Genomic DNA, 27,161 nt, shown 5'->3' on the forward strand with positions numbered 1-27,161 from the left:
GACAAATAGATTGCCCTTCCACTATCGATGCCACATCGAAGTTTTCCAAATCAAATTATTTATTCAGAAATTAGGCCTTCACAGGCACTTTTTCACGTCATATTCTAAATTAAATAATATTTACCAAAGCTACAAACTACTAGCATTTCGAAACGACCACTATTGAGAAGAAATGCCGAAAGAAACTCATTCAAACAGTGTTGGTCCTTATTATGCCAGAAGGGCTTACCATTTTTGAAATATAAATTTATGCATAATTTTTATCAGTAATATAAAAATGTAAGTACACAATAAAGTATATGGTCAAAGGTATACTGAAACATATTATGATTGTGATCAAGTGCTGATGAAAGGAAAAATATTGGATATTGTATAATTAACCAAACAAAAAAACTTTTAATAAAAGCTCGAGGTGACCAGGTCTCCGGCAGCACTCGTTCACGAGTTGACGCGTGGTCAGCCATCACGAAGTTCAACCACAATAGAGAGAACCTCCCGACCCGACCCACGACGCTGCCACCGGTTTGACCATTTTTCACACCGAAAAACCGAAGTCCGAGCATAAATAAAAGAAGACATACTAAATAAACTACCGCCATGGAATTATTATGTACTCCGTCGTATGAAGTACTTACTAAATCCATGACTACCGCCACAGATAAACTTGAACTTGATTCATCTTTTCAATATAATTTTCCCACAAACTTTCACCCCCATTACAGTCTTTTGGGGGTTGATTTTGGAAAAAAAAACTAACCTATGTTTGAACGGGGGTTTCTACAGCATGGATTTTATAAGTACTTCGCGGAGTACCTACTAATTGCATGCTCTACAGTCACCGGTAGTCTATAAAACCATGGATTTAGTAAGTACTTCGTACATATATACATAGTCAGATTGGCACCTATATAAACTTATGTGGCACGAGTAGGATTCGATCCACAGTCGGGCGACACTATACAATACATTACACCACCACCGCTTTAAACCTTCAGCGCTTCAGCTTTGATTGCAAATAAATAATCATTAAATATTGTGACCATATATATATATATGAACATTACATTGAAGACTGAAGTGTTCTAATCTAATATATGTGATGTGTGTGATTGTGGCTAGTTTTTCCATATTTTTTGATTTAAAATAGTAGGCGGGAAAAAATCCGGATGTGTAGGTACATAGGTAATGTAATCTGGAAAAAAATCCTAGGGCTTGAATATCGTAAAACTATTGGTATCGTTATTGCCATCGAATTGAGATAACGTTACTAGAAGGTTAACGTTATATTGGGTAACCGACAAATTGAATATTGTTATATTAATTCCATAATTTGAGCATTTTACCGGTTTCTTCCTTAGACATTCAGCGTCTGAGCCCAGGATACATTCGGTAGCCAAAGACCAATAAAATATAGATGACGCACAGATATAAGAACATTACACTGTTCTTATATCTGTGGATGACGCGATGACGACGGACGAGAGTAACTAAATGAGATAGAATATGTGCGGGTTTGCATTTCACTTCTCACCATCGAATCGATTCGAAGAGAGACGCAGCAAATCAATCACATTGCTATTGCGCCTTAGAAATTGCGCCATTGTGACACAACGACAACCACACTGCAATGTGATTGGTTTCCTGCGTCTCACTTGTTCTGTTCACAACCCCTATTGTGTTCTTTCTGAAGATACATACCTATCTACTATATAGTTTTCTTGCTCCTTGGTTCCCATGGACTTAGTAAGTACTTGTTGTACGTAGTACCTACTAATTCCATGATGGTACCAAAGCAAAGTTCTTTCTCCTTCTTTCTTTTCTTGTACCTAGCAATCTTCGCAAACGGTCAATGTCGCTTTGACACACCTTTGACATAAAATGTCAAAAAATCAATCTGTAGAGGGCGCTGTCTATTGCTCAGCCACGTAAGTCAGGGTCGTATTTTTATTCTTGAAATTATTTTAATTACGTTTCTTTGCTATATTCCTGAATATGTAAGAGTGTTATAACAACCCCATAGTGCGTGTGCAGTTTTATTGTGTTACAACTCCATCCCGACTGCAGTAAGTGTTTATTCTTACCATCGCCCTTCCGTCGTATTAACAGTGAATTAGCATGTTTTATTAAAATGATTGTAGATATGAGACTCTTTATCACAATACAAACACGCGGAATTATGCCTCGACCATTGTCCAATATAGTGCATTTGATTGTTGTGTAGTAGTTTTATAGGACGGCCAATTTTATAATTCCAGATTGTCAAGACATGTCCAACTTGCCTCCGAACCCATATAATATCCCGGGGGCGCCTCCTACGAATGCGAACCCCAGGCAGCCGACGTTCGGTAACAATCCTGTGCCATTGAGTCAACTGCCGCCGAGTTACTCTGGACTGAAGCAGGACACAAATTCTAATAGTCCTGTCCATGGAGTTCAAAACAGTGTGATACAAAATGTGAATCATTTAAATCAAAGTGCTAGTAGTTCTCCTGCTTTTAATCACCCCGGAATGATGCCTCCACTTCATCCAGGCCCGCAGCCCTCTCCTGTGGGACCTCCCTTAAAATCAACAATGTCACCAAGTCCTAACATTCAACAACATTTTAATTCAGCCAGTCCAAGAACAGTGTCTAATGTTAATCAATCCCCAGTACCTTACAACTTTCTGCCACAGCAGCGTCAAATTAATGACAATGCACCTCCTCTAGTTCCTTCTAGTCAATCCAAGCAGCCACTTACAAATGGTCCTCCATTAAGTTCTCTTGGACCTGTCTCTCAACCTCAATACCCTGTATCAACCAGCTCCTTTAGTCCTGTGGGTATGATGCCACCTTCAACTACTGCAGGACTGCCCCCAATTAATCCAGCATATGGACCACCATTGGCTAAGCCTCCTGGACCACAAGGACAAATCAATCAGCCAAATGTATCACTGCCTAATACTCAGTTTTCTGGACCGCCAAGAAATAGTCCATTGATATCAGGCCCTCCTTTAAATGGACCTTCAAGCAATACAGATCAACATGTACCTCCAATATCTGGTTCTCTGTTAGGACCTAGACCTACAGGAGTAAATGGAACAAATTTTGGATTGCAACAAGGGCCACCATTGCCTGGTAATAAATTTGGATCGTCTGGACCTGCAAGTAATTTTCAATCTACTCCTATGGCTCCAGTGAGTGGACCTCCGAAGGGCCCTCCAGTGAGTGGTGCTCCATTTCAGTCATATCTAGGCCCTCAAAGAAATGGGCCGTCTGGACCTATGAGTCCACCAGGGCCTATATTGCCACCAAATTTTAGTGGACCACCAAATCTCCCTAGAAATCAACCTGTAGGTTCTCAGAGTTTGCCTCCAATGGGGCAGATGGGACCTCCAAGTGGACCTTTAGGCCCACCAAGTGGTCCAATGGGGCCTCCAAAAGCACCTGTGGGCTTATTAAGTGGACCCATGAGTCCTCCTACTGGTCCTTTGGGTCCTCCAAGTGGTCCCATGGGCTTGCAAAGTGGTCCTATGGGCCCTCCAAGATCTATGCCCCAAAGTGGACCTATGGTTGCAAATGTACCACAAATGCCACTTGGAACTTCTGGACATCTAAATGGGCCTCCTGGACAGCCAAGCAACTTACCTCCTGCACCTGTCAGTTTACCACCCGGACCTTCAATGAGCAACATACAGAACCGTTATCCACAAATGCCACAGGGTAATTTTGTGAGCCAGCAACCCCAAAGTATGGGAAAACAATATGCCCAGTATCCAAACCAGGGATTGACACAGCAAATGGGCCAGTTAAGTGTTACGAAACAAGGTTTTGATCAGCTGTGGGGTCATCACATGGTGGACTTGCTCCAATGCAGACACATATTACCAGAGTACCCTGAAGATCCCCCGGAAATACGGCTTGGACATCAGTTTGCTGAGTCACCCAACTGCAGTCCAGAGTGAGTATTGATTTTTGACCATTATTCGAATTCTTTATTCAACTTAGGGTGATATATACATCACCACAGACTTCCAAAGTGAAAGTGAAAAAGTGGCATAAGAAGTTTCACTGTAGCCTATTCTCCAAAGACTCAATTAACGATAGGTTTTATTTGTATTGTTGTTTTATTGGTCTAATTTGTAGTAGGTATAGAAATAAGAAACAATTTTGTTTAACTATAGACTACAGTAGAATAACACTTAAATGCTTTCCATGTAAAAGAAAATAAATTGGCTGATACAGCTGCAAGTACAAAATTACTATATTTTGGCATTGCAGGAAAGACAAGTTGATAAAAAGATGTGTTGACCTTAATGATGCGACCTTCTTGCACTGTTGACTCATGATGTCAATTAAGTATTCAAAACTTGTTCCATTGTTATTTATAAACTTTAGTATTGATAAACTGTGATTTCTAGGTCATATAGGTATAATTTTAATGTTACGTGACAAATTTATCTTACTATATTGTATCACAGTATTGATTAACTTGAACTACTAGTCTATATTCTTCAGTGATACACTTTACTAACGGGTATCGATCGTGGTCCACCTTAACATCACTTATATTATAAAAAGGAAACATTTTTATTTTCGTAATAATAAAGTAATTAAACTCAAAAAATAGTTACTAATTTTGATAAAATTCCTAGAATAATAATTAGACCTTCTGAAGTAACATAGACTAAGTTTTATCGTGATAAAGCGCGGATGAAGACTTGGGCAACTGCTGTGCAATGGATGGAAATATATAATGCCACGGGAATATCACTATATATTATAAAACAAAGTCACTTCCCACACTCTGTCTGTTCCTGTATATACTTTTACACTACGGATTTTGATACGGGTTTATAGATATATAATATGAGGCCTGGGGCCGGTTTCTAGTAATTTTATATAGATAAATTTAGTTTTAAAAGTAAGAAATCCATTTATTACAACAGCCGTTATTATTACATTATCTGCTACACCTATAGCGGGCTTGTGAACCTGTCCTTGCCAAGCCATGCAAACAATGGCAGTCTGTTATCTGAAGTTATGATAAATCTGCCTTGTGCCATATCACTACTACTACTGTATGTTTAATACTTTTACTACATCTGTATGTGAATCATAAATCTATATCTTTTGTTTTATTCAATGCTTGTGTGCTTACTTTGATCACTGAAGTATGTTTAAATGTTGGTGTTTTCAATATAGCTTCTATTTAAATTTCTTACTTTGTAGCTTTGTAGAATATCAAGGGATATTTCACTAAGTAAGATATACATGTTCTTAAAATTTGCTAAAATAAATACAAAATTACCATTAACTACTGATTTTCACCTGGTAAACATTTATGGAATGTTAGCTATTAAATCGGAACTCTTATCATAAAACTGGCTATAAAATACAGTAGTCATTGTTTATATCTTTGAATATAAAATTATAATATTACACTTATTAACAATTCTTACGTCAATTCTTGTTTAAGCCAATTGCTGGCAGTTTTTAGGCGAAAATAAGTTGTCTTTTTGACATTGAGTAAATAAAACTAATTTAAATTTTCCTATATGCAAACAATCTTGTATTTAGATGTGCTATAATATACTGTAGTAATGGTATGTGTTTCAATTGGTTACTAATCCATTTTTTTTTACATTTCAGCATATTCCGATGTACTATCAATAAAATTCCGGATACAAATAGTCTTCTACAGAAATCGAGATTGCCTCTTGGTATCCTCATACATCCATTTAAGGATTTAAATGTAAGTTACTGAATTTGTCTTGCTAGTATATAAAATAGATTACGAAGCTTGGTAGATTCTTTGAAAATCAACAGCTATTTTCATAACATAGATATTGACATGCTCTCCTTAATTTCATCTTTCTTCCATTTAAGTTTATTTTTCATTCAGTTGTCGCTATATGTTATTAGCTCACCTAGCGAAGCGACATGTAACAAAAAAGTCTAATGAAGCCAATTAAAAATGCTATTTTGTAAATATTCAAAACGCCTTAAAGTTTATGTAGAATTGGACTTTGTCCTGTCTATATATTTATTCATTCATCATATTGAACTCTCTGTATCAGTAATTAGTCCCGAAAGATATGATCTTTTTATTCCTTTGTTCTCATCAACAGACAGATACTAATGAAGAAATTCTGCAACGAAAGCAAGTAGCAACCAAGGTCATATTTGTTGTCTATAATTTATTGTTATCAATGAGTATCATAATATAGTATTCATTTAGAATAGTCTATCTAGTTTGTTGTGTAGGCATGAGATTTGGATGTACAACTGAAATTAGAGCTTTTTGAAATCTCATTTCATTTTAAAAAATGATTCAACAGTAGCGTCGGCCTCACCGGGCCAGGTAAAATTCCCAAACTGTGAGGTTAGCATTAGTTTTTGCGATAACGTAATCGTATAGACAACTTCAAAATCTGTATGGAAAATTAACAGGCGCCCCCTATCGTGCGTAGGTGGTGTTATAATGTTCCATATTTACCTTTTGACGAGACTACGATGCTTTTAAGTTTTCGCAAAAACTAATGCTATTCTATAAGTACGTTTACTCATAGTGGACTTTAAACGGTACTTATATAAATTGTGAAGTCCAAGGTCAATTGAATTGCAGAAGCCGTATTTTCATTTTCAATAGTAAATAAAATGTTATATCTTGATTTTCTGTTCTGACATTGTCTGTTTATGATATTGTGTTACAGAGTCAATGTTTCGTTGATTGAGATGTAATTAGATACGGTATTGTAGATAAGGATCCATTGCAAGTGTAGATCTACTTGCTTTCGTAATTTGTCTTAATGTTGCATTGATGGAGATTTTATTGTCTTTTATTATTTAAAACTTTATTGATCTGTCTTATTACAGGTTATTTTTCAATAATTTATTTTATTTTGTTTGAATCAAAATAATTAATAATCTGTCTGATAAACAATTTAATTTATTAATGGAAATTTAATGATTAATAGCAATAGAGATATTATAGATAAGTGTTAAAAAGTGTGAGGCTTTTGGCCAGCAGAGGGACATGACATTAATTACTATGAGAACTTAATATTGACTGGCTCATTGCGTTCTCTTTATTGTTGTTCGCTTTCACGCCTAGAGAGGGATAGAAAACTTAGTTAAATATATTTTTGTAAAAGACATTGGTATTGTAAATAATAAAAACTTTCTGCTTTAACTTATTAGTACAAAGAATGTATGGTACCTATTAACAAGTTAGACACCACTAAGTGTTCGATTCCTGGCGACGGCTATGTGTACTTACTGAACACAGATATTTGTCTGTGGTTCTTGTGTGTGGTGTTCGTTTATGTTATCTCTTTGTCTTATAGTCCTAGAAGATCGCAGTCAGTCGTCTTCACATCTGGCCTTCTGTTACCAAGTTTACGTCCGGGATAACGTTCGATCGATTAAGTTCTCTCTAGGGAGGTCCCGGGGTTTTAGTGTGTGCCATTAAATAGAAAAGAAAAGGAATTTATTGGCAACCTATTATAATTATAAAGAAAAATATTACAATGTTTTCTTAACATAAATAAAACATAAAAAAGTCAGCGAACTAGGTCTTCGCTCAGCATTTGCATTGAAGTACGGTCTGCCACAGAGAAATCTGACCCCCTAAGAGATGATGCTGCTCAAATCGCGGGGGGGTCAGATTTCTCTGTGGCAGACTGTATCAAATAGATCTGCGGACACCATTGTTAACAAACGGTAGACTATTTCTCAATTTTCTTTTAGGTCTCAAATTTAACAATACAACAACCGAATTATAAATATAGTCTCATTTTTAAGAACACAAGTACATAAAATCTAAATTTTAAGAACACGGAAACAGTATACATCTTTAACAAAATGACTGTACTTACTCATTACCATTGAGTGTTGTCCATATATGATTTATTATTGTCCGCAGCATTTGCCGGTGATCCAGTGCTCGACCATCGTCCGGTGCCGCGCCTGTCGGACTTACATAAACCCGTTCGTGTATTTTGTGGATTCCAAGCGGTGGAAATGCAACCTGTGTTACAGGGTCAATGACTGTGAGTTAACTTTATTTTTTGATTAATATTGATTTGTATAGAACGCTTTCAGCATTTAGTTCTTTCTTTTTACCACGTGGTAAATTGATTTTGAATAAATAAATTAAACTGGTCTGCGCGATGTCTGCAAAAGTTTAAACCTATTTTAAGAATGAATTTAGAGTTATCAAATCCATTAAGAGAGTGCTTTCGGCATACTAATACCACTGTCACAATGTTATTAATACTATCCAAAAAATCCTTTAAATTGTGGAGCATAGTTTATTGTAAATTAACAGTAATCGATAAACATGTGATAGTGGCGTTAGTGAGCCGGGAGCGCCTTAACCCTGGTGTAAAGATGTCAGTCCTATTTCGTGCCGGCTCCACGCTGTCGTCGAACATTCCGCCAAACTTTGGCGGATACGGTATACATTGCTGGTTTTTCATTGGCGGTAAATAAATGCACTCACACCAACTACGCAATGTTGAACTATTGCGTCGGCGTGTGTTCTTGTTCGGCGACAGTGTGGAGCTGGTATTATGAACAAATCAATTATAATCCAAATATTGTGCAAGTGCCGGAGGAGTTCCAGTACGACCCGGTCAGCAAGTCGTACGGCGAACCGTCGCGGCGGCCGGAGGTGCGCTCGGCCACCATCGAGTTCATCGCCCCCGGCGAGTACATGCTGCGCCCGCCGCAGCCCGCCGTCTATCTCTTTCTGTTGGACGTCTCGCTCATCGCCAGGGAGTCCGGGTATCTACAGGTACGGATATGGGCTTTTTTGCACGACGTGGGTGGTGGACGTGCGAGTGAGTGCGCGGTTTTGTGGCGTGACGACTGTTTTCGCCCGTAAATACGCGTATTTTAAATCCAGCCGGTATGTTGTAGCTCGTCTCAGCTGGTATGTGTGGTAGCACTGCGATCTGCGACGAGATCGTACGTCTATCACCCGCTTAAGATGGGAGTATACTTACACTAGCGCTACTGCACACAAGCGCCACAATTACATTACAAAAAGAGCGTGAAAACATTCATTCAGTCCTATATATAATGACATATATATAATGCGCGTGTGACGCAGGCGTCCGTAGGATGCGGTGACCACTTACCATTAGGTGGACCGCATGCCTGTTTGATTACTTAATATATAAATTATAAAATAAATAAATTCTTTATTTCAATCACTTTAAGTTTTACAATAAACATAAAAAAGTATTAAAAGTAGACTGTAAAACATCCGACATAAATCCCATCACATAAAAACTGCGCTACACTAGATATAGTGTTACATTATTTGTGTAAAGACAGCATCTTATTGGAAAGTAATTAGATTTTTATTTAACAAGTTACTATGAGTTATCAAGTTACAAAATTATTTTTATTTAACAAGTTACTATGAGTTATCAGGTTACAAAATTATTTTTATTTAACAAGTTACTATGAGTTATCAGGTTACAAAATTATTTTTATTTAACAAGTTACTATGAGTTATCAAGTTACAAAAACGGTGATCTTAACCACTGGACTAAACAAACCAAATATTTCCAGGTGGTATGCGAAACAATAAAGAATAATTTAGACGATCTACCGGGCGATGCGCGCACGCAGATCGGCTTCATATGTTACGACGCGCACATTCACTACTATCTGATGGGCGAGGGTCTCACCAGGCCTAAGGAGATGACTGTTCTTGATATCGATGGTAAGTTCTATTATTCAATATATGGCTTTTACCCGCGACTTCGACTGCGTATTTATCCTCTAGTTATGTATATCATATGATATACATAGTTATGTATATCATATGATATACATAACTAGAGGAAAAATACGCAGAGAAATTAGGGAGTACAACTTCGTACGAAAATACGTCATTTTTAAAATTTAAAATTAAAATTATTTCTTTAATTTCTCCTCTTTTGAGGTGGATTTTCCGGGGGTAAAGATAGTCATGTCTTATTTCAGGTTATAAGTCCCTCTCTGTGCCTGTCTCTGTGTCTGTAGTTATGAAAAGTTAAAGCATACTTGAAGCTAAAACATGTTTTGTCTTTTTCTGTCAATGTCAAGTGTTGAAATGTGATAATAACAAAACATATATGATTTCTTTATATGAAACCCGGCTTCACACGGGTGCAATATTATGCATGTTAATTATTATAAACCTTCATCTGAAATCACTCTATCTATTTAAAAAAAACCCGCATCAAAATCCGTTGCGTAGTTTTAAAGATCTAAGCATACATAGGGACAGACAGCGGGAAGCGACTATGTTGTATACTATGTAATATGTGGTGATTATTAATTTTAACTTTTTTCTCGCAGACGTGTTCCTCCCGTCTCCGGAGTCGTTGGTAGTGAACGTGGGGGAGCGGCGGGAACTGATCCGGGAGCTGTTGGGGGTGTTGGGTGCCCGGCACTCCGCCCCTGCGGCGCCCGGCAGCTCCGCGTGCGCCCTAGGGGCTGCCTTACAAGCCGCGTATAAACTGATGGTAACATATAACTATAATATAATATTTTTTTTGCACATGAACTCGGGAATCACTCTATCTATTGGTGAAAATCGTATAAAAATCCGGTAGTTTCTCTTAGTTTTGAGTTGACTTAGTTATCGCAAACAGATAGATGACTTTGTTTTATAATTATGTAAGGAGTACGCTCAATTTTGAGCTGCGGGAAGACATTTTTAAAATTTATTTCACGATATAGGCATATAAATTGTACATTATTTAGAAAACACTAGCTGATGCCCGCGACTTCGTTCTCGTGGCATAATAAATGATTATTAGAGATAAAAAAAAAATGTTTATAATGAATTAGACGACTCCTTTATATTATTTACCATTATTAATAAATAAAATAAATAAAAAAGCCTCTTTATTCCAAAATGGTAATACAAATACAAATACATGCTATCATAACTAGGAATTACATGTTTAATTTTTATTTGATTAAATAAGAATTCATTTTATAAAAAATAATTAAATATATTTAATTTATCAAGAAAATTTTACTTTTATAACATAATCCGAATCAATTTATCATTATTACAACATACATACATGCTGCTATTACACTACAATGTAAAGTAGAAAAATCGATGAAAGATACTCAGTTTCCTATAAAGACACATGATTTCAGGCTCCCACGGGAGGAAGGATCACAGTCTTCCAAACATGTTTGCCAAACGTGGGTCCCGGGGCTTTACAGCCCAGGTGAGTAGCAGTTATAGTAAATATAAATATTTTTTAATTTTTCTCATTTCAGCCTTTTCATTATTTTAACGTAATTGGAACTGAATTTGAACTAAATTAAATTCAGGCCCTTGCTTCACTGGTATCTCTATCTAGACGTAGCACTACAGACAGGGAGTCAAACACATCATAATAAGTGTAGCATTATTATCATATGTAACTTATTAATGTTGTTATTCGTAAAAAGGATAAATCTTACTCGCTAAAGTATTTTGTGTCTCGTTCTGTCAATGCCAAATTTTGTAAATGTGTGTGATAGTGACAAAACATGCTTTCTCTTATGAATAACTAGCCTTTGCTCGCGACTTCGCCCGCGTAAATTTCCCACGGGAATAGGTATTTTTCCGGGATTAAAGGTACTCTATGTCTTCAAACTACATGTATGCAAAGTTTCAATAAGATTGGTTGGTCATAATATTAATTACACAGAGAAATAGAAATACGTTAGTTTTGTCTTCCAAACCGTATCAGTTTCGTGTTTTCCCAGGGAGGACCCGAACGCTCGTTCGTCAAAAGACGTGGCCCACCTCAACCCGGCCACGGACTTCTACAAGCGGCTGGCGCTGGACTGCAGCGGGGCGCAAATCGCTGTCGACTTGTTCCTACTCAACTCACAATATTCTGACTTGGCTACTCTCAGTAAGTGTATTACAAGTGATTTCATTTATCTTAAACAGTGTGACCTGTGCGCGTGCGCATTGGCCTGCCCATTGTGTTACAGTACAATTTTATTAAGTGTCAGTTGTATCGGCAGTGAAATAATTACATAAATAATTAAGTCACTTAACATAATTATTTCGCAAGGTGTAACAAAAATCAATTCACATTTTTTGGGCTACGACGTTGTCAGTAGGAAATGAACTTTCTCATATCAACTGAATGTTAACGTGTAGTGCATTGGCCAATATGATTAAAATGTATTTTTAACATGTAATTAATAAGAACTTTGTTCTTGTCGGTGGAGCATTTTCAATCTAATTCTGTCCTCAGCCATCGATTTCACCTCCCTATACGACACGAGCTCTGCCTTCTCTTTTATTTCATTTAGGAATGCCCTTCTTGGCTTTCCTTTGCTCTTCTTGCTTCGATTGTTCCTTCAATCTGATATTTCATAAAGTTGATGTTTAACCCATCTTGTCTCTATTATATTATATGGCGAAGTATATCAAATCACGGAGACCGGTAAACAAGAAAGGAATACTTTATGTTAATGACACCAACTTATATACTAAAACTAATTAAATGTATAATAGTGGGGAAAAGTCGCTGTGTTAGGAATACGTGTTCCGTGTACGTGTACGTGTGTGGATAATGTAAAATTAGCATATTAAAATATTTCTTACAGGCACGTCACGTTCGTATTCCTAAGGTCGCTATATACATAATTAAAAAGAAAATTTAAATTACCAGGCGGCATGAGTAAATTCAGCGCGGGCACTGTGTACCACATACCCCTGTTCCGCGCGTCGCGCAGCTGGCAGGCGCAGCAGCTGAGCCGGACGCTGCAGCGCTACCTCACCAGGAAGATCGGCTTCGAGGCCGTGATGAGGGTGCGCTGCACTCGGTGAGGACTCACATTTTTTTTTCGAATGAATGAATGAATTTATTCATTTTCAAAGTCACAAACACTCATTTTGTTAGTAGTGCTCGAAAACTATGTTAGTATACGAATATGGAAATTATTTCCATTCAAATACTTACTTGGTTGCTGGGATAAGACCGCCTTTGTACGCGTTCTTTCTTTATTTTACTGCTTTCTCTGTATGTGTTTTCTTCGTGCAATAATGAGTTTACAAACAAACAATAATTGAAAATAAAACTAAAGTGGTCAGTGACAAGTTCCTACATCTCGCTCCCCCCTCACTTAATTTTTTTGAAAGAAAAAAATTTGCTATAATCATTAGTGATGGAATTGGTGTTAAAATAGCTAAGTTTACATGTTTTACCAACTATGGGTGTGCGAAATATCAATTAGTGAGATATATGCAGTGAGATGCATTAGTAGATATACTAAATAATAATTAATAAAAGTAATGTAATTTACCTAAACTCATAAAATTGCAACAATTTGTGATTTTATCTTGTATTTAACGTATAATAGGATGGTTCGCAGAGCGTTTCGACCGATGCGATCGCGTTGTCATTACAGTTTTTCAAATTTTAACAAAGACAAGTATGAGTTTTACATTAATTACTATGTACTGTAGTAATGTCAATTTTATGAATGATTGATTTTGGAAATGATTTCTTCCTCAAGAAAATTGACGGATTGTAATGACCGCGCAGCCGCAGCGGTCGAAACACATTGCGAACCACCCAATAACATCTATCAATGAATAGTCTTGAACAGCTTTTTATATAAATATTGTATTGATTTGGAATTTTGGTGAGAAATCGTTCAGATGAGAAAAAGAAAGTCAATATTTACAACATTTTTTTAATATTACTGAGCAAGCGAATTGGTATGCGGTCCATTTGATGGACTACGGACGCTGCAACACGACAGGTGTCACACGCACATTACCGATTAAAAATTACACTCGACTTTACATAATATCACCGTTAAGACCATCGGTGTAAGAAAATATGCAAAAAAAAATGATATTGTAAACTAGAAAAAATACTGAAATACTGTATTTTTCCAGTTTATTCCCAAAGAGCACCTTTATGGGAAGAAATTGGGAAAATAATGAAACTGAAACCATCTATGTGTGCGTCTAGGGGCATATCGATCCACACATTCCACGGCAACTTCTTCGTGCGGTCGACGGACCTGCTGTCGCTGCCCAACGTGTCCCCGGACGCGGGCTTCGGCATGCAGCTCAGCATTGACGAGGCTCTGTCCGACCTGCAGCAGGTCTGCTTCCAGGCCGCCTTGCTGTATACCAGCAGTAAAGGTAGGGTGCCGCTTGCTCCGCACACGACTGTACGTCATAACCAAATCACGCATGTCCCACCATGTGCACTAACTGGTATACACTCACATATAGAACAAAACAAACCGCCCGTTACTTTTCTGTGTTATCGATCGAAGTATCGAAATCAATTAAGATCCGACTTTGTCCTACGACTCTTATATAGCGTACGGGAAGATGACGTATATTCATTTAGCCACGCATTAAGGAAACGACCTTTGTACAGTACAGTCCTCAACACATCAAGTTACCCTGCATTAACCTCTATGGCGCGGTAATAGCGGCGAGTTTGCAATGAATTTTGGTAGGTTGATGTGCTGTTGACTGTACCAAAATCAACATCTGGTGCAATGATTTTTAACAAATTTAATATCACTTCAAACAGGCGAGCGAAGGATACGAGTGCACACACTGGCGTTACCGATAGCCAGCAATTTGACTGACGTGCTACACGCAGCCGACCAACAATGTATCATCGGATTACTTAGTAAAATGGGTGAGTCGTTAATAAACATATAATCTAATTTACCTATGGATGCTGGGGGATAGATGCCTAGTGCCTGTTTAGTGAATTAGGGCACAGAATAGCAGAAATAAATTGCGAAACCCGCTTTCGTTCGTTGGTCCAATGGTTTTTGAGTTTATCGCGTTCAGACAGACTGACGCGTAAGGGGGGGGACTTTTTTTATATTAATATTATAAATGCGAAAGTAAATTTGTTTGTTACCTCTTCACGCTTTATCTAGTCAACTGAAGTATAAAGAAGGACATAGCTAACTTTCATCTTGGAAAAATAAATATCCCCGTAGAAAATCCACGCGGGTCAAGCCGCAGGCAAATAACTAGCTTTTACCTGCGGCTTACTAATAATATATAAGGTTGGTTTTACACATGACGTAACATTTTTTCCTTTATTGGGAACAACTTTGTTGGGATCACCACTAATACCAGTTTGTTTCTATATCGAGTTGATCTCTATTAAGTTTGCTTGCACATATACATGTATATAAGTTTTTACCATGTTTATGGAAGTTAAAGGTACATTCATATGAAAAATTAGACGAATAACGCAACGAATTCATTTTCGCTGCAGATACAAAGATAAAACAAACACGTTTTTAGCAAATTTTACGTTGAACCATATAAGGAATCATTCAGATCATCAGATTTGAACTGTGAGAAGATTTGAACTATCACTGGCTTAGTGCGGGTTTGCATTCAGTTCTCGCCATCTAATCGATTCCAAGTGAGACGCAGCGAACCAATCACATTGTGCCATTGTGACCCAACGACAACCACACTGCAATGTGATTGGTTCGCTGCGTCTCACATGGAATCGATTCGATGGTGAGAATTGCAATGTAAACTAACTAAACCGAACTAACCCCTCTGATGCCCGTACTAGTTTCATCTGTCGGATAGATCTGACGGACATTTCTGTGCGTGTATGGCTAGCTAATACAATTTTAACAAAAACACTCAATCTAATATGTACATGTATGTATGTGGCAGCCGTGGATAGATGCGCGTCGGCGTCGATGTCGGAAGCGAAAGAGGCGTTGATGAATGTGGCGGTCGACGCGTTGTCCGCTTACAGACTGGCGCAGAACCTGTCCGCGGGCGCGCACAGCGCGGCGCTGCATGCGCCCGCGTCGCTGCGGCTGCTGCCGCTCTATCTCCTAGCTCTACTCAAGAGGGTGAGTGGAGAAGCCGTTTTTTTTTTTTTTTTCTTAAATTGCTGTTACTAAGAATTCGATATTATTTTTGAAAATAATAATTAAATGATAAAATCTTGAAATCGAGCGGGACAGAATTCAACTTCATTATTATTTTCAAAAATATGTTAAAAACCATGTGTGACATGTATAACAAATTCATTTGATTAGATATGAACTTAGTTTTCAGTAAACATTGTTACTAACAAAAAAATGGACTGTTGTCTGAAATAAATATATTTATTTATTTATTATTATCAATTCAAACTGATCGACTATTGGCTCATTCAGTCAGTCAGTCAGCGGGGCTACCATGAAACATAAGACACGTAGCACGTCATTGCGTCCGCGCGTTTTCTCTTTATTTTTGCACGATGGTATGATACGGTTGTGAAAGTCGTTGTGTTTTTCATTACACGTAATGACCACGACCCTCCAAGTAAATAGATTATGAAGACGATTACCTAATCGTCTTCACTAACATATAACTGTCATGTAGATACATGACATGGGAAAAAGAGACAGCATGTGGACGTTAGTAACGTGTAACGTCCATTTGTTTCGTGGTAGGCATTCAGGTTATCTCTCACCTTTGCAACCAACCAATTACTATTTAATATTAGGTTGACCTCTGCATGAAACAACGCAAAATGTACTTTTCATTTTTAAAACGAGATGAAAAAGTTCTGGAATTTAGCGGGAATTGAATTCGCTCACAGTCTATCCGGGATAGTCCTCTGAACCACTGAGTTATCGAGAACAAAATCATGCCATAATAATTATAACGATATTATGACGGAAAATTTAGGGCGGCGGACATGAAAATTCCGTTGTTTATTAACTATGTTCACAAGGACACGTCGGAGGAAGATATATGTACATATATACAAAGCAAAACTAGTATAACTGTGTCATTACAAAAAATAAATACCAAAGAACAACGAGAGTACAATTCATACAAAATCTTTATACCGAAAAATAAAATAACGGATTTTTTGAACAAAGACCTGTGGCCCGAGGGTATAAGTTTTCGACGTTTTATTGAATTTAAATATAGTAAAACAGACAGAGCCCCGGCTCGGAATAGCGAAGCACCGAATAACTAATTATGGATAAGCCCTTTACAATGATATCATTCAACTGCAAGGGAGTTAAACGGTCTACTGATTGTATTGGGAAGCTATGTGCGAATGCGGACATCATCGCGTTGCAGGAGACCTGGGTTATGCCGTATGACGTTGGTTGCTTGGGGCAAATTGATGACCGTTTTGCATTCTTCGGTAAATCAGCAGTGGATATTTCGAGTGGAGTTTTTAGGGGAAGGCCACACGGCGGCGTTGCCCTACTGTGGAGAAAAAGTATACTTGGTTCTGTGAGCGTTATTGAGTGTAAAAGTGTACGGCTGGTCGCGATAAAAGTGATGCAACAGGAGCGTTCTTTTCTTATATTCTCCGTATATATGCCTGTTGATTTACAGGAAAATCTTATTGAGTTTACCAGTGTGTTAAGTGAAGTGAACGCCATAATTGAGACAAATAATGTGGATTCCGTGTTCATATTAGGGGACTTCAACGCACACCCTGGTGAGTTGTTTAACCTTGAACTTTTACATTTTTGCTCTGAACAATCATGGACTTGCGTAGATCAGGAATTATTACCAAAAGACACTTATACGTTCGTGAGTGATGTGTACGGTAGCCTGAGCTGGTTGGATCACTGTTTGGTGACTGACGCTGCGTATTGTACTATTAGTAGTGTAGAAGTTTTGTATGGATCATACTGGTCTGATCACATGCCGTTACAAGTGGTTTGTAATTTGCAATTGTTAAAATCCAAAACGACAATAAATGTGAATAGAATTAATAAAGTAATTTGGGGTAAACGGGACAATGCCCAAATAAATGACTATAATGACTACTGTCACGCACGATTGTGTAAAATTGACTTTCCTTCCGAATTTAATAAATGCAGTGATAAAATATGTACTAATAATAATCATAAGTTAATCTTGAATAGCATATATAATAACGTAATAAAAATCTTGTCGGATGCGGCTGAATATTGTTATGTAAACAAAGGTAGGGCACGTAATAAAAAGAATTACATCACTGGTTGGAACGCTCATGTAAAGCTTGCTCATGGGGAGGCTCGTCTAGCATTTCAAGAATGGTGTCGCCAGGGTAAACCTAAAATGGGATATTTATATGAAAATATGAAAAAGAAACGTAAAATATTCAAAAAAAAGCTGAAATGGTGTCAAGACAATCAGTCACAAATTCAGATGGACAACATAGCTAAATTCCATAAATCAAAAGATTTTGCAAAATTTTGGAAAAGCACAAATAGTTTGAATCCTAAACCGAGCCTTCCCGCGAGTGTGGCGGGTGAGAGTGCGCCAGTGGATATTGCTAATTGTTTTAAGAAGCATTTTAAAGTACATTCTTTGCTGGGTCCGTCATCGCCGGTGATCGAGTCTGGGAGGTCGTGTAATGACAATCAGCTGAGTGTCAGAATCTCAACTAAAGAGATATCTGATATTATTAATGGCATGACAAGAGGGAAGTCACCTGGCCATGATGGACTCAGCATAGAACATTTGCAGTACGCTGGACTACATCTGCCCAGAGTTCTATCAATGTTTTTTACATTATGTATAGGGCATTGTCACCTACCCGATGACTTAATTAGAACAGTAGTAGTCCCTGTTATTAAGAATAAGACGGGTGACGCATCTGACCTCACCAATTATAGGCCTATTTCTCTGGCCACCATCTTGGCTAAGGTGCTGGATGGTGTGATTGACCGGCACATGTCTGACCGTATAGAGATACATGATGCTCAGTTCGGATTCAGACCAAATCTCTCTACAGAAAGTGCCATACTTGCGGTCAAGCATACAGTTCAGTATTACACGCAAAGAAAAACACCTGTCGTGGCTTGTTTTTTGGATCTCTCCCAGGCTTTCGATCTGGTGTCCTATGATCTTTTGTGGACGAAGCTGAAAAACGATACACGTGTGGCTAGCGAAGTAGTGTCGATACTCCAATATTGGTATGGTAGACAACGGAACCGAGTGAGGTGGGCAGGGGTCCTTTCTGACGAGTACGACTTGGAATGCGGGGTGAGGCAGGGGGGGTTGACATCTCCTCGGCTGTTTAATCTCTACATGAACGGTTTGATTGAGGAACTCAGTAGGACTGGGATCGGCTGTCATGTTGACGGAGTATGTGTCAATAATGTCAGTTATGCGGACGACATGGTCCTGCTGAGTCCCTCAATCAAAGCAATGAGAAAATTGTTGAGAATCTGTGAATCCTATGCAGAGGCCCATGGGCTCAAATACAATGTGAGGAAAAGCAATGTTCTTGTCTTTCAAGCGGGAAATAAAAAATACTCGGACCTGCCGGAGGTCACTTTAGATGGAGCAACGCTTTCCAGGGTAAACAAATTTAAATATTTGGGCCATTGGGTCTCTGAGGATCTAAGCGATAACTTAGATTTAGAGAGGGAACGCAGGGCGTTGTCTGTACGGTGCAATATGCTGGCTCGCAGATTTGCAAAATGTTCAAGGGAAAGTAAGATTACCCTATTCAAAGCGTACTGCCAATCTTATTACACGTGTAGTCTGTGGGTCAGCTATACGCAGCGGGCATACAACGCCCTGAGAGTTCAGTACAATAACTCGTTCCGAGCGCTGATGGGGCTGTCGCGGCGCTGCAGCGCGTCGGGCATGTTTGCGGAGGCGCACATAGACGGCTTTCATGCGATAATTCGTAAGAGGTGTGCCTCCATGCTTAGGCGGCTACGTGACAGCTCCAACTGCATATTAAAAATGATTGTGGACAAGTGGAGTAGTCCATTGCTCATTCACTGGAACAGGTTGCATTGTGGGTAGTTGGACTGTTCCATTTGTTCACCTAATCTATTTTTTCCTAACTTTTTAACTTAACTTTTAATATTTTTTTGTAGCTAAGTTCCGCACTAACCTTAGTATAAGTAAATTGTTACTAACAAAATGGACACATGTCTGAAATAAATGATTATTTATTATTATTTATTTATTATAATATAAACAATATCATAAAGCGAGCAAAAATGTAAAATGAAAACAAAGGTCATAATTTTGTCCTTTTATAATACCAGCTTTTGCCCACAACTTCGTATGTGAGTAAAAATCCGTTTCCCGTGGGAATTTCAGGAAATCTCTTCTTAGTGCTCCTCTACACTGTTCTAAGAACCTACACACCAAATTTCAGCTTTCTATGTCCAGTAGTTTTGGCTGTGCGTTGTCTGTGTGTCAGTCACTCGGTCACGCAAGAGTTTTATATATACATAGGTTTCTGTATGAGTAATACTCGAAGTGTTTTCTTAAAACTACCCACATTATTAGATTATTAACCTCGATTTTCATCGCTTTCGTGATAAGACTGTTACTCTCTCGGTACGATGAGACTGTTACTCTCTCAATGTTCATCTCCAGAGATTGTTACTCTTTTTTCGAGATTCGGCACAATATACATGTACCATTTGAATGAACCCAGAAAGCGTTCCGCACGGGTACGTCGACGCGGCTGGACGACCGCGTGGCGGACATGTGCGACATGAAGACGCTACCGCTGGGCGCGCTGCTGCGGGCCGTGTACCCGGACCTGTACCCGCTGCACAGTCTCCGCGACCACGTGTCCGCGCCGCAGCCCGGCGACGACGACTGTGCCGCGGCTGATCCGCCTCGGCTGCATCTCTCTGCTGAGAGGTATGTTGGTATCGTATCGATACTATACAGGATTACTGGTATCTCACGCATAACATTCTAAAGGTGCATACGGTACATAGAGACTAACATCTTTTGTTCTACGACTTTTGTCTAAACGTAATAAATACAGAAATTTTCCGGTTAATGTCGTCTCTATAATACGTTACTTTTATGTTCGATTCCGCTACATAACGCTACTGTACTGTCTCATGTTGCTTGGCTATTACATAGAGTTAATTATAATCGCAAATTAGATTGTTTTTTTTTTATATGAACAAAACGAAATAAAACTACGAATCACGAAAATTCGTAGAATAAATGTTGCTTGTTTTGATGTACCCAAGTAGTCTTTAGGAGGTTTTGCGTTTGATACCTGTAACCCTGTATATATAAAAGTATCTGTCTGTCACGTTTTCGCGGTTGAACCGCTGGTTTTGATGATATTAGCTGATAGTTTGTTTTTTTTTTTTAATATTACTGAGCGCGCAAACTTGTTTTGATTATGCTGTTCCCAGGTAATAAAAAGACGGATCTGACTATTTTTTTTCAAAAATAAATTATATATATACACATAATCCTACTGAGAAATATCATTTGCTTGCTCAGTAGTATAAAGAACTAACCACAACCGCGGGCGGGATTGCGGGCAGCAGCTACTATCTCAATATTTATGTTATCTTTTGACTAAACCCAATTGGAACATTGCATGAACGTATATAGCGCGGTAATAGCGGCGAGCTTGCAATGAATTTGTGCAGGTTGATGTGCTATTGACTTTACTAATTTGGTAATTAAAGTTTGAATTAATTAATAAAATCTAAATTGCAGAATAAACGCAACAGGCGCTTACCTTTTGGACGATGGAGAAACGATGATAATCTATATATGCCACGCCGTTAGTGCCGCCTTCCTATCGGATACGTTCGGAGTTACTGCCTTCAGCCAACTCGTGGATGAGGCGAGGAGCTTGCCCAAGATAGATTCTGAAGGAAACGTGCTGCTTCACGAGTTCATTGACAAGCTGAATGAAGATAGACCTTATGCGTCCAATATTCTTGTATTGAAGTAAGTGTCTTTAAATTAATAAATATATAGGGACAAATCACATAGATTGAGCTAGCCCCAAAGTAAGTTCGAGACTTGTGTTATGGGATACTAACTCAATGATACAATATTTTAAAACAAATACATATAAAGATAAACATCCAAAACCCGGGCCAATCAGAAAAATATCATCATGACCCGACCGGGGATCGAACCCGGGATCTTTCGATTCATAGGCTTTGTGTCGTTGAACCTTCAGTCAACATATTATAACCATATTTTAGACAACCTCTGTGGCGTAGTGGTCAACGTCAAAAAGTCGCCCTGTGTAATGTTTTTTCACAAAACCATTTTTATACCACAGAGACAACTCCCCATCCCGGCAAGTATTCACTGAGCGATTGGTCGACGACCGAGTGGAGTCCGCGTTCTCGTATTACGAGTTCCTGCAACACGTCAAGTCTCAAGTGAAATGAGTGACGAGTGACGACTCAATGTGGGCGCCGTGACTGTGAGTGCTAGCGACACTGCCCTAGAGTTGATATTGTGACTTCCACGTCAGGGAACCTACACGGCTGGCAAAAAAGAGTTTATAACTCATACTAGTTTTGTCGTGCGGCTTCGTGCGGTTAGGAATGTTGTATAGCCTACAAATAAGGCTGTTAGCTGAAATATTTTTTTTCCTGTCAAGCAATCATACAAATTCTTCGATTGTATCAGTAAATTTACCGGAGTATTCGTTTTCATTTTTATTCATAAATGAAGTTTCTTCTCTCTCTCTCATCTGAGCGTTTTCCCGGTTACTTCCGCAGCCGTTGGGCGTCGGAGCCCAGGGTCCGTTTTTATACTTTTTCTTCTCTTTCCCTTCGTACGGTCGTCGGCATCCCTAGTTGTCAGACCATGGATGAAGTTAAAACATTAGCTTCATTTGCCCCGGGGCCTTGAACAAAAAGTTTATCAACTCTTTTTTGCAGTCGTTTTATATATTTACAAATAAATGTTATGTGTTTAAAGTTTATGGTAAGATATTCTTGAGCAATAGATTTGCCGCTAAGTAATGTTTCAAGTATCAAACGATGCGGTCGAACTGAGGTCCAAACGGTTATAACTATATATTATTTAGCTGTGGTATATAATTTATATTGGCGTAAAATACACATGAAGACCTAAATCCAAAGATCAATAAATCGAACATTTTGAAATGCCATCTTACAAGTTATAATATGAAGTCCACTTGTCCGGACGGATTTTTATACTGTTTTCAGGTATAAAAATTCGTACTATAAAAAACCGTATAAAAATACTTAATAAATAATAAAGGTAATTCCTGAGGAAGATTTACGTATATAATTTATGGTTTTACGTGATATGCATGATTCAGATTCAGTAGGTCTGTGTAAACAGACGCTAGATGTACAAAAAAAGAGTATCATTTTTTGCCCTTTTTATTTAAACGACTCCGGAGTAAGTTTAATAGTGTATTTTACGCCTAGTATGAATTATGAATTAGTGCCGATTTCAGACTGAACCGAATATATACATGACATTAATCTTGCGTTTTAAGTGCCTGGTCTATATGGTCTATATACATCATTCAAACACTAATTTACCGTGTTATTTGTGATTGTAATAGTTGAGATATACAAAACTAAGGCTGTTGTTAGCTTTTTTGTGTTATACTTTGTGCATCAGGAAATTGAATTATTGCATAAAAGAACACCGTTGTGACCTAATTTAAAAAAAAAACATCCCGCGTATTGGCGTCACTTTACCGGTATTCTCAAAATATATACTTTCTACATAATAGCGGAGCTGACGTTTCGAGTGAAATTCCAAAGATTTTCGAATTTGTATTTATTTCAATAGAATACAATTTAACATGAAATTCACGATTATAATTTGGCATTTTTAAAATTTTGATATGCCGAAAAAAATTTGTATTCTTCAAAAATAGCGTAGCCTTTTGTTTTTGTAAGAATCACAATGTTAGTTGTTTTTTTTTGTCTCATTACAACACGGCAATTGTTGATTGCACGGCCGGACGAGTATGTGATTGTTCGTTAAGTTCTACATTCTACTGAATCGTCATCATTCTTATAGAGTCGCGTTTGGGTTTGAATATCAGACTTGTTTTTTGACTATAATAGTCGAAATGACAATGGCAAAAAAAAATTTAGACACGTTCGCGCATGCGCAAATTTTAAAGTTATCTTTTCACAACACGTCCGTGTCTATAAGCGAATTTGCTGGCGCATTATTGTAGCGCATTATTGTTTTAAACATTGTTTTTGATAAAATAAAGTCTGCCTTATGAAATCGAAAAATGTTTAAACTTGAACGTGACTCAATCATAAAATTCATCAAGCGTATGATTTTTTAAAATATAATTATTATTTATAATTAAACGGTTTGTTATAATGAACAATAATGCTATGTTGAGTTTTGTAAATAAATCAAATCATTTGTAATTCTTCACATCATTCAGAATTTTTATGCCGTCTATGAGAAGTTATACAATAATAAGAATTTGTTAATATCTCAAATTATTGTATATTGTTTTTACATACACTTTAACAACAGTTTATTTACAAAATTTAATTTTATCATCAATTTTGTGGCTAAAACATGTTTATAATTATTTTTGGTAATATTATGTAGTTTTTCAGTCATAGTGAATGAACGAAGTGAATGATACATAAAATGTTAGTATGTTTGCATTACCGGAATGTTTATTTTTGAATAGATAACATAATCCAATATATGCTAGACAATGGTATATTTGTATGACTGTAGATAAATAAATTATTCACATGTTTGATTCTACAGTTTTACGAGTATGAGAATATGAATGTAATAAAAGCATTTTTTTTCTTTAAGCGTTATTTATTTTGATATACAGATGGTAGAGGAGATATGGAAATAGAGTCGGAAATTTGGAGTCCAAAGTTGAAGTGTTTCTGATACTGCTCCTGAATAAAATGTGGTATTAAAAACGTTTTTCTTTTGCGAGCTTATTTTTTAGGAAACAATATTATGTCCAATACTATAAATTCCCACATTTAGATATCAAATCTATTGATTGTACTCATAATTTGCTGTCAGTTGCTAGCTAGTTAGTCTTTAACAACTCTAGGGCACGTCGCGCCGGTAAATAATGTATTAACTCGATAATTTCCAAGTGACGCAATAAAAGATTATATTTTTATTGTAATTCGGTATTAGGTGTAAAATAGTTTCCAAAATTCTTGTATTTATCATTATTTGATATTGATTTGTCTGTAAATTGATAGGATTATTTATGAAATTATAGTTAGAATGTTTTATACTGGAACGAGTTCTTGTTGGGTTAGGCTGTAATTTTAGTGCATAAACAACGATGCATACGAATATAAGGAGGAGTGTAAGAAGGAATGCAACTTTAGGACAATGTAAAAACGTGTGTTGCTATATGCAGGAAAAAAACACATAGTTCGTTTTTTTTTTTTCAAATTTTCGCATATAAATTGCCGAACTAATAATCGGGGTGATTTTTGGCGTTATTGTTTTCCACTCAGTGAGCATACAAATAAGGAATTATCAATTACGATTTTTTTTTGCTAGAAAATTATGTATGTATGTAGTATGAAACGATAAGTTTTAAGGCAAATAATTCCATACTGATTCGGAGCTGTAAATTACTGAAAAATGTAGATAACATTTTCGCTAAATAAAGGAGAAAAAAGTTTCGTTTTTGTTACGAATATATTATTGCAATGTAAACATTGATTAAATTGTGTAATCGATGTGAATTATTTAAAAAATGTTTATTTACATATTTATTTACATTTTCTATTTAAGACGATAATAATGCCCGCTTCTGGCATTTTTGCTTTATTTCAATGTGCGCATAAAATAATACACCTTAGAAATGACCAAAACTGGCTTAATTTAATTTGAAGGAGTATGTGGTATATGCGGTCATTTGATGTAAATTTATTAGTATGGGTTGCACTGTCAACATTGACGTTAATTTTAACGTGTGCAGAAAAAAGAAGAGCAAAGTACGCCGTCAGTATTTAGGCGCGCACGTTAAAATCAACGTCAAAGTTGACGGTCAACCTTAGTGTCAATATGAGCCATGGAATTAGAGTACCTACTAATTCCATGATATGCATTGACACGAAACCTGCATTGGGGACTATAAAACTGCCGCTATAGTAGAGCAGTAGGAAAAGTTAGTTGTATGTCATTAAGCTTAATTTTTATTACGAAACTAGATGCATGAAAATTTCAACAATTTCATGTGTAATGGTCTAGTTCTGTTATGAAGATAACGTCACGAAACTATTTTTATGATATTAGTTTCATAATAGTCTTAGGACATTTGGGATAGGTTAGTATACCTTTGGTAGTTAAGATTGATACAAAACAAATCAAGCATTGCATTTCGGTTGGCCGCATATACCAAATCGCACACTAAAAAGCTACTATGTAAAAAAACTGTGGTGTCATGTCCAGGCCACACCGCTGTAGAATTATTATATACAGTTAAAACGGAATCTATTAAACACGCGCCAGTATGCTATCTTTCGTGGGTGATAGACGTGCGAGGAAGTACGCGAACTTGTGGTGGACGACCTTTTCGCCCGTGTGTCACCGCAAATATCTACGTATACTTTCGAACCGCTGCGCAAGGCGTCGGCGATCCAACCGGTTTAAACACGAGCCGATATGAAATTGATATTATTTATAAAAGAAGCTTTCATGTGGGTCGCCGATGTCGAGCAGAGTAAGATTGCAAACTTAAAAAACGCGTACGTTAAGTTTGGTCGTCTGCCACCCATTTTGTCAGATTATCGGAAGCAATCCATATTTTTGTTGACAGAAATGAAACTGTACAATATCAGCATTGTTAGCAGACTGAACTCAAAGCCTTGTAACTTGTTTCAATATAACGAATCTAAAATCATACTTGTTTTATTACCTATCCCCCCCGTGTGTGTAAGGAAATGCGCGATCCTTGGTGAATGACGTTTACAAACACAACTTTGTATTTACAAACTTTACAAAAAAAAATGTTTTTCAGTCAACGTGTGACTTGAACCGATACTCCTTCAACAAACTTAATGGCAATTCCCCTTAACCCTTGGGTCAGCGAAAGTTTTAACTTTTTTAAACGAGCTATAAATTATATAATTTCGGAAAAAGTATAAAAACATTACGTGCTAGCTTCATGCCAAATTTCATAATTCTAGCTCAACAGGAAGTATGTAGGTACCCTATAGGTTTTGAATCTGTGAAATTGTACAATTTTCAACATTGATCGCGACTTTGTTTCATTTTTTCACAGCTTCGACCTGGATATTGTATGTAAATTTCAACTATACGTGGGTGGGTAAAACCACGGAAAAGAAGACAAAAGTGGGGAGGATAACGTCCAGCAGTGGGGTATGCTCACAGATCAACAATAATGCGCATGCCGTATTGTA

The 27,161-nt window shown here is 37.4% G+C and overlaps 1 protein-coding gene across 3 annotated transcripts; it reads left to right on the forward strand.

The window, feature by feature from the left end:
* The first annotated feature begins 1,855 nt into the window (after nt 1-1,855).
* Nucleotides 1,856-26,641, forward strand: Sec24AB (Secretory 24AB). Of its 3 annotated transcripts, none has more exons than XM_053747215.1 (16): nt 1,856-1,925; nt 2,256-3,939; nt 5,631-5,733; nt 7,906-8,032; nt 8,591-8,778; nt 9,564-9,717; nt 10,338-10,504; nt 11,154-11,227; nt 11,754-11,905; nt 12,677-12,830; nt 13,988-14,163; nt 14,567-14,677; nt 15,694-15,878; nt 20,438-20,649; nt 21,478-21,714; nt 22,058-26,641. In XM_053747215.1, the coding sequence occupies exons 2-16, from the start codon at nt 2,267-2,269 to the stop codon at nt 22,167-22,169; spliced, it is 3,825 nt and encodes a 1,274-aa protein (XP_053603190.1). In that variant the 5' UTR covers nt 1,856-1,925; nt 2,256-2,266; the 3' UTR covers nt 22,170-26,641. The 3 variants fall into 3 exon arrangements, with proteins under 3 accessions (XP_053603190.1, XP_053603189.1, XP_053603191.1); XM_053747214.1 differs by having other exon boundaries at nt 1,904-2,063; XM_053747216.1 differs by lacking the exons at nt 1,856-1,925; nt 2,256-3,939; nt 5,631-5,733 and adding an exon at nt 6,062-6,157.
* Nucleotides 26,642-27,161: the final 520 nt, after the last annotated feature.

Source organism: Plodia interpunctella, chromosome 6 (assembly GCF_027563975.2).
Source record: "Plodia interpunctella isolate USDA-ARS_2022_Savannah chromosome 6, ilPloInte3.2, whole genome shotgun sequence".
NCBI classification, from domain to species: Eukaryota; Metazoa; Arthropoda; class Insecta; order Lepidoptera; family Pyralidae; genus Plodia; species Plodia interpunctella.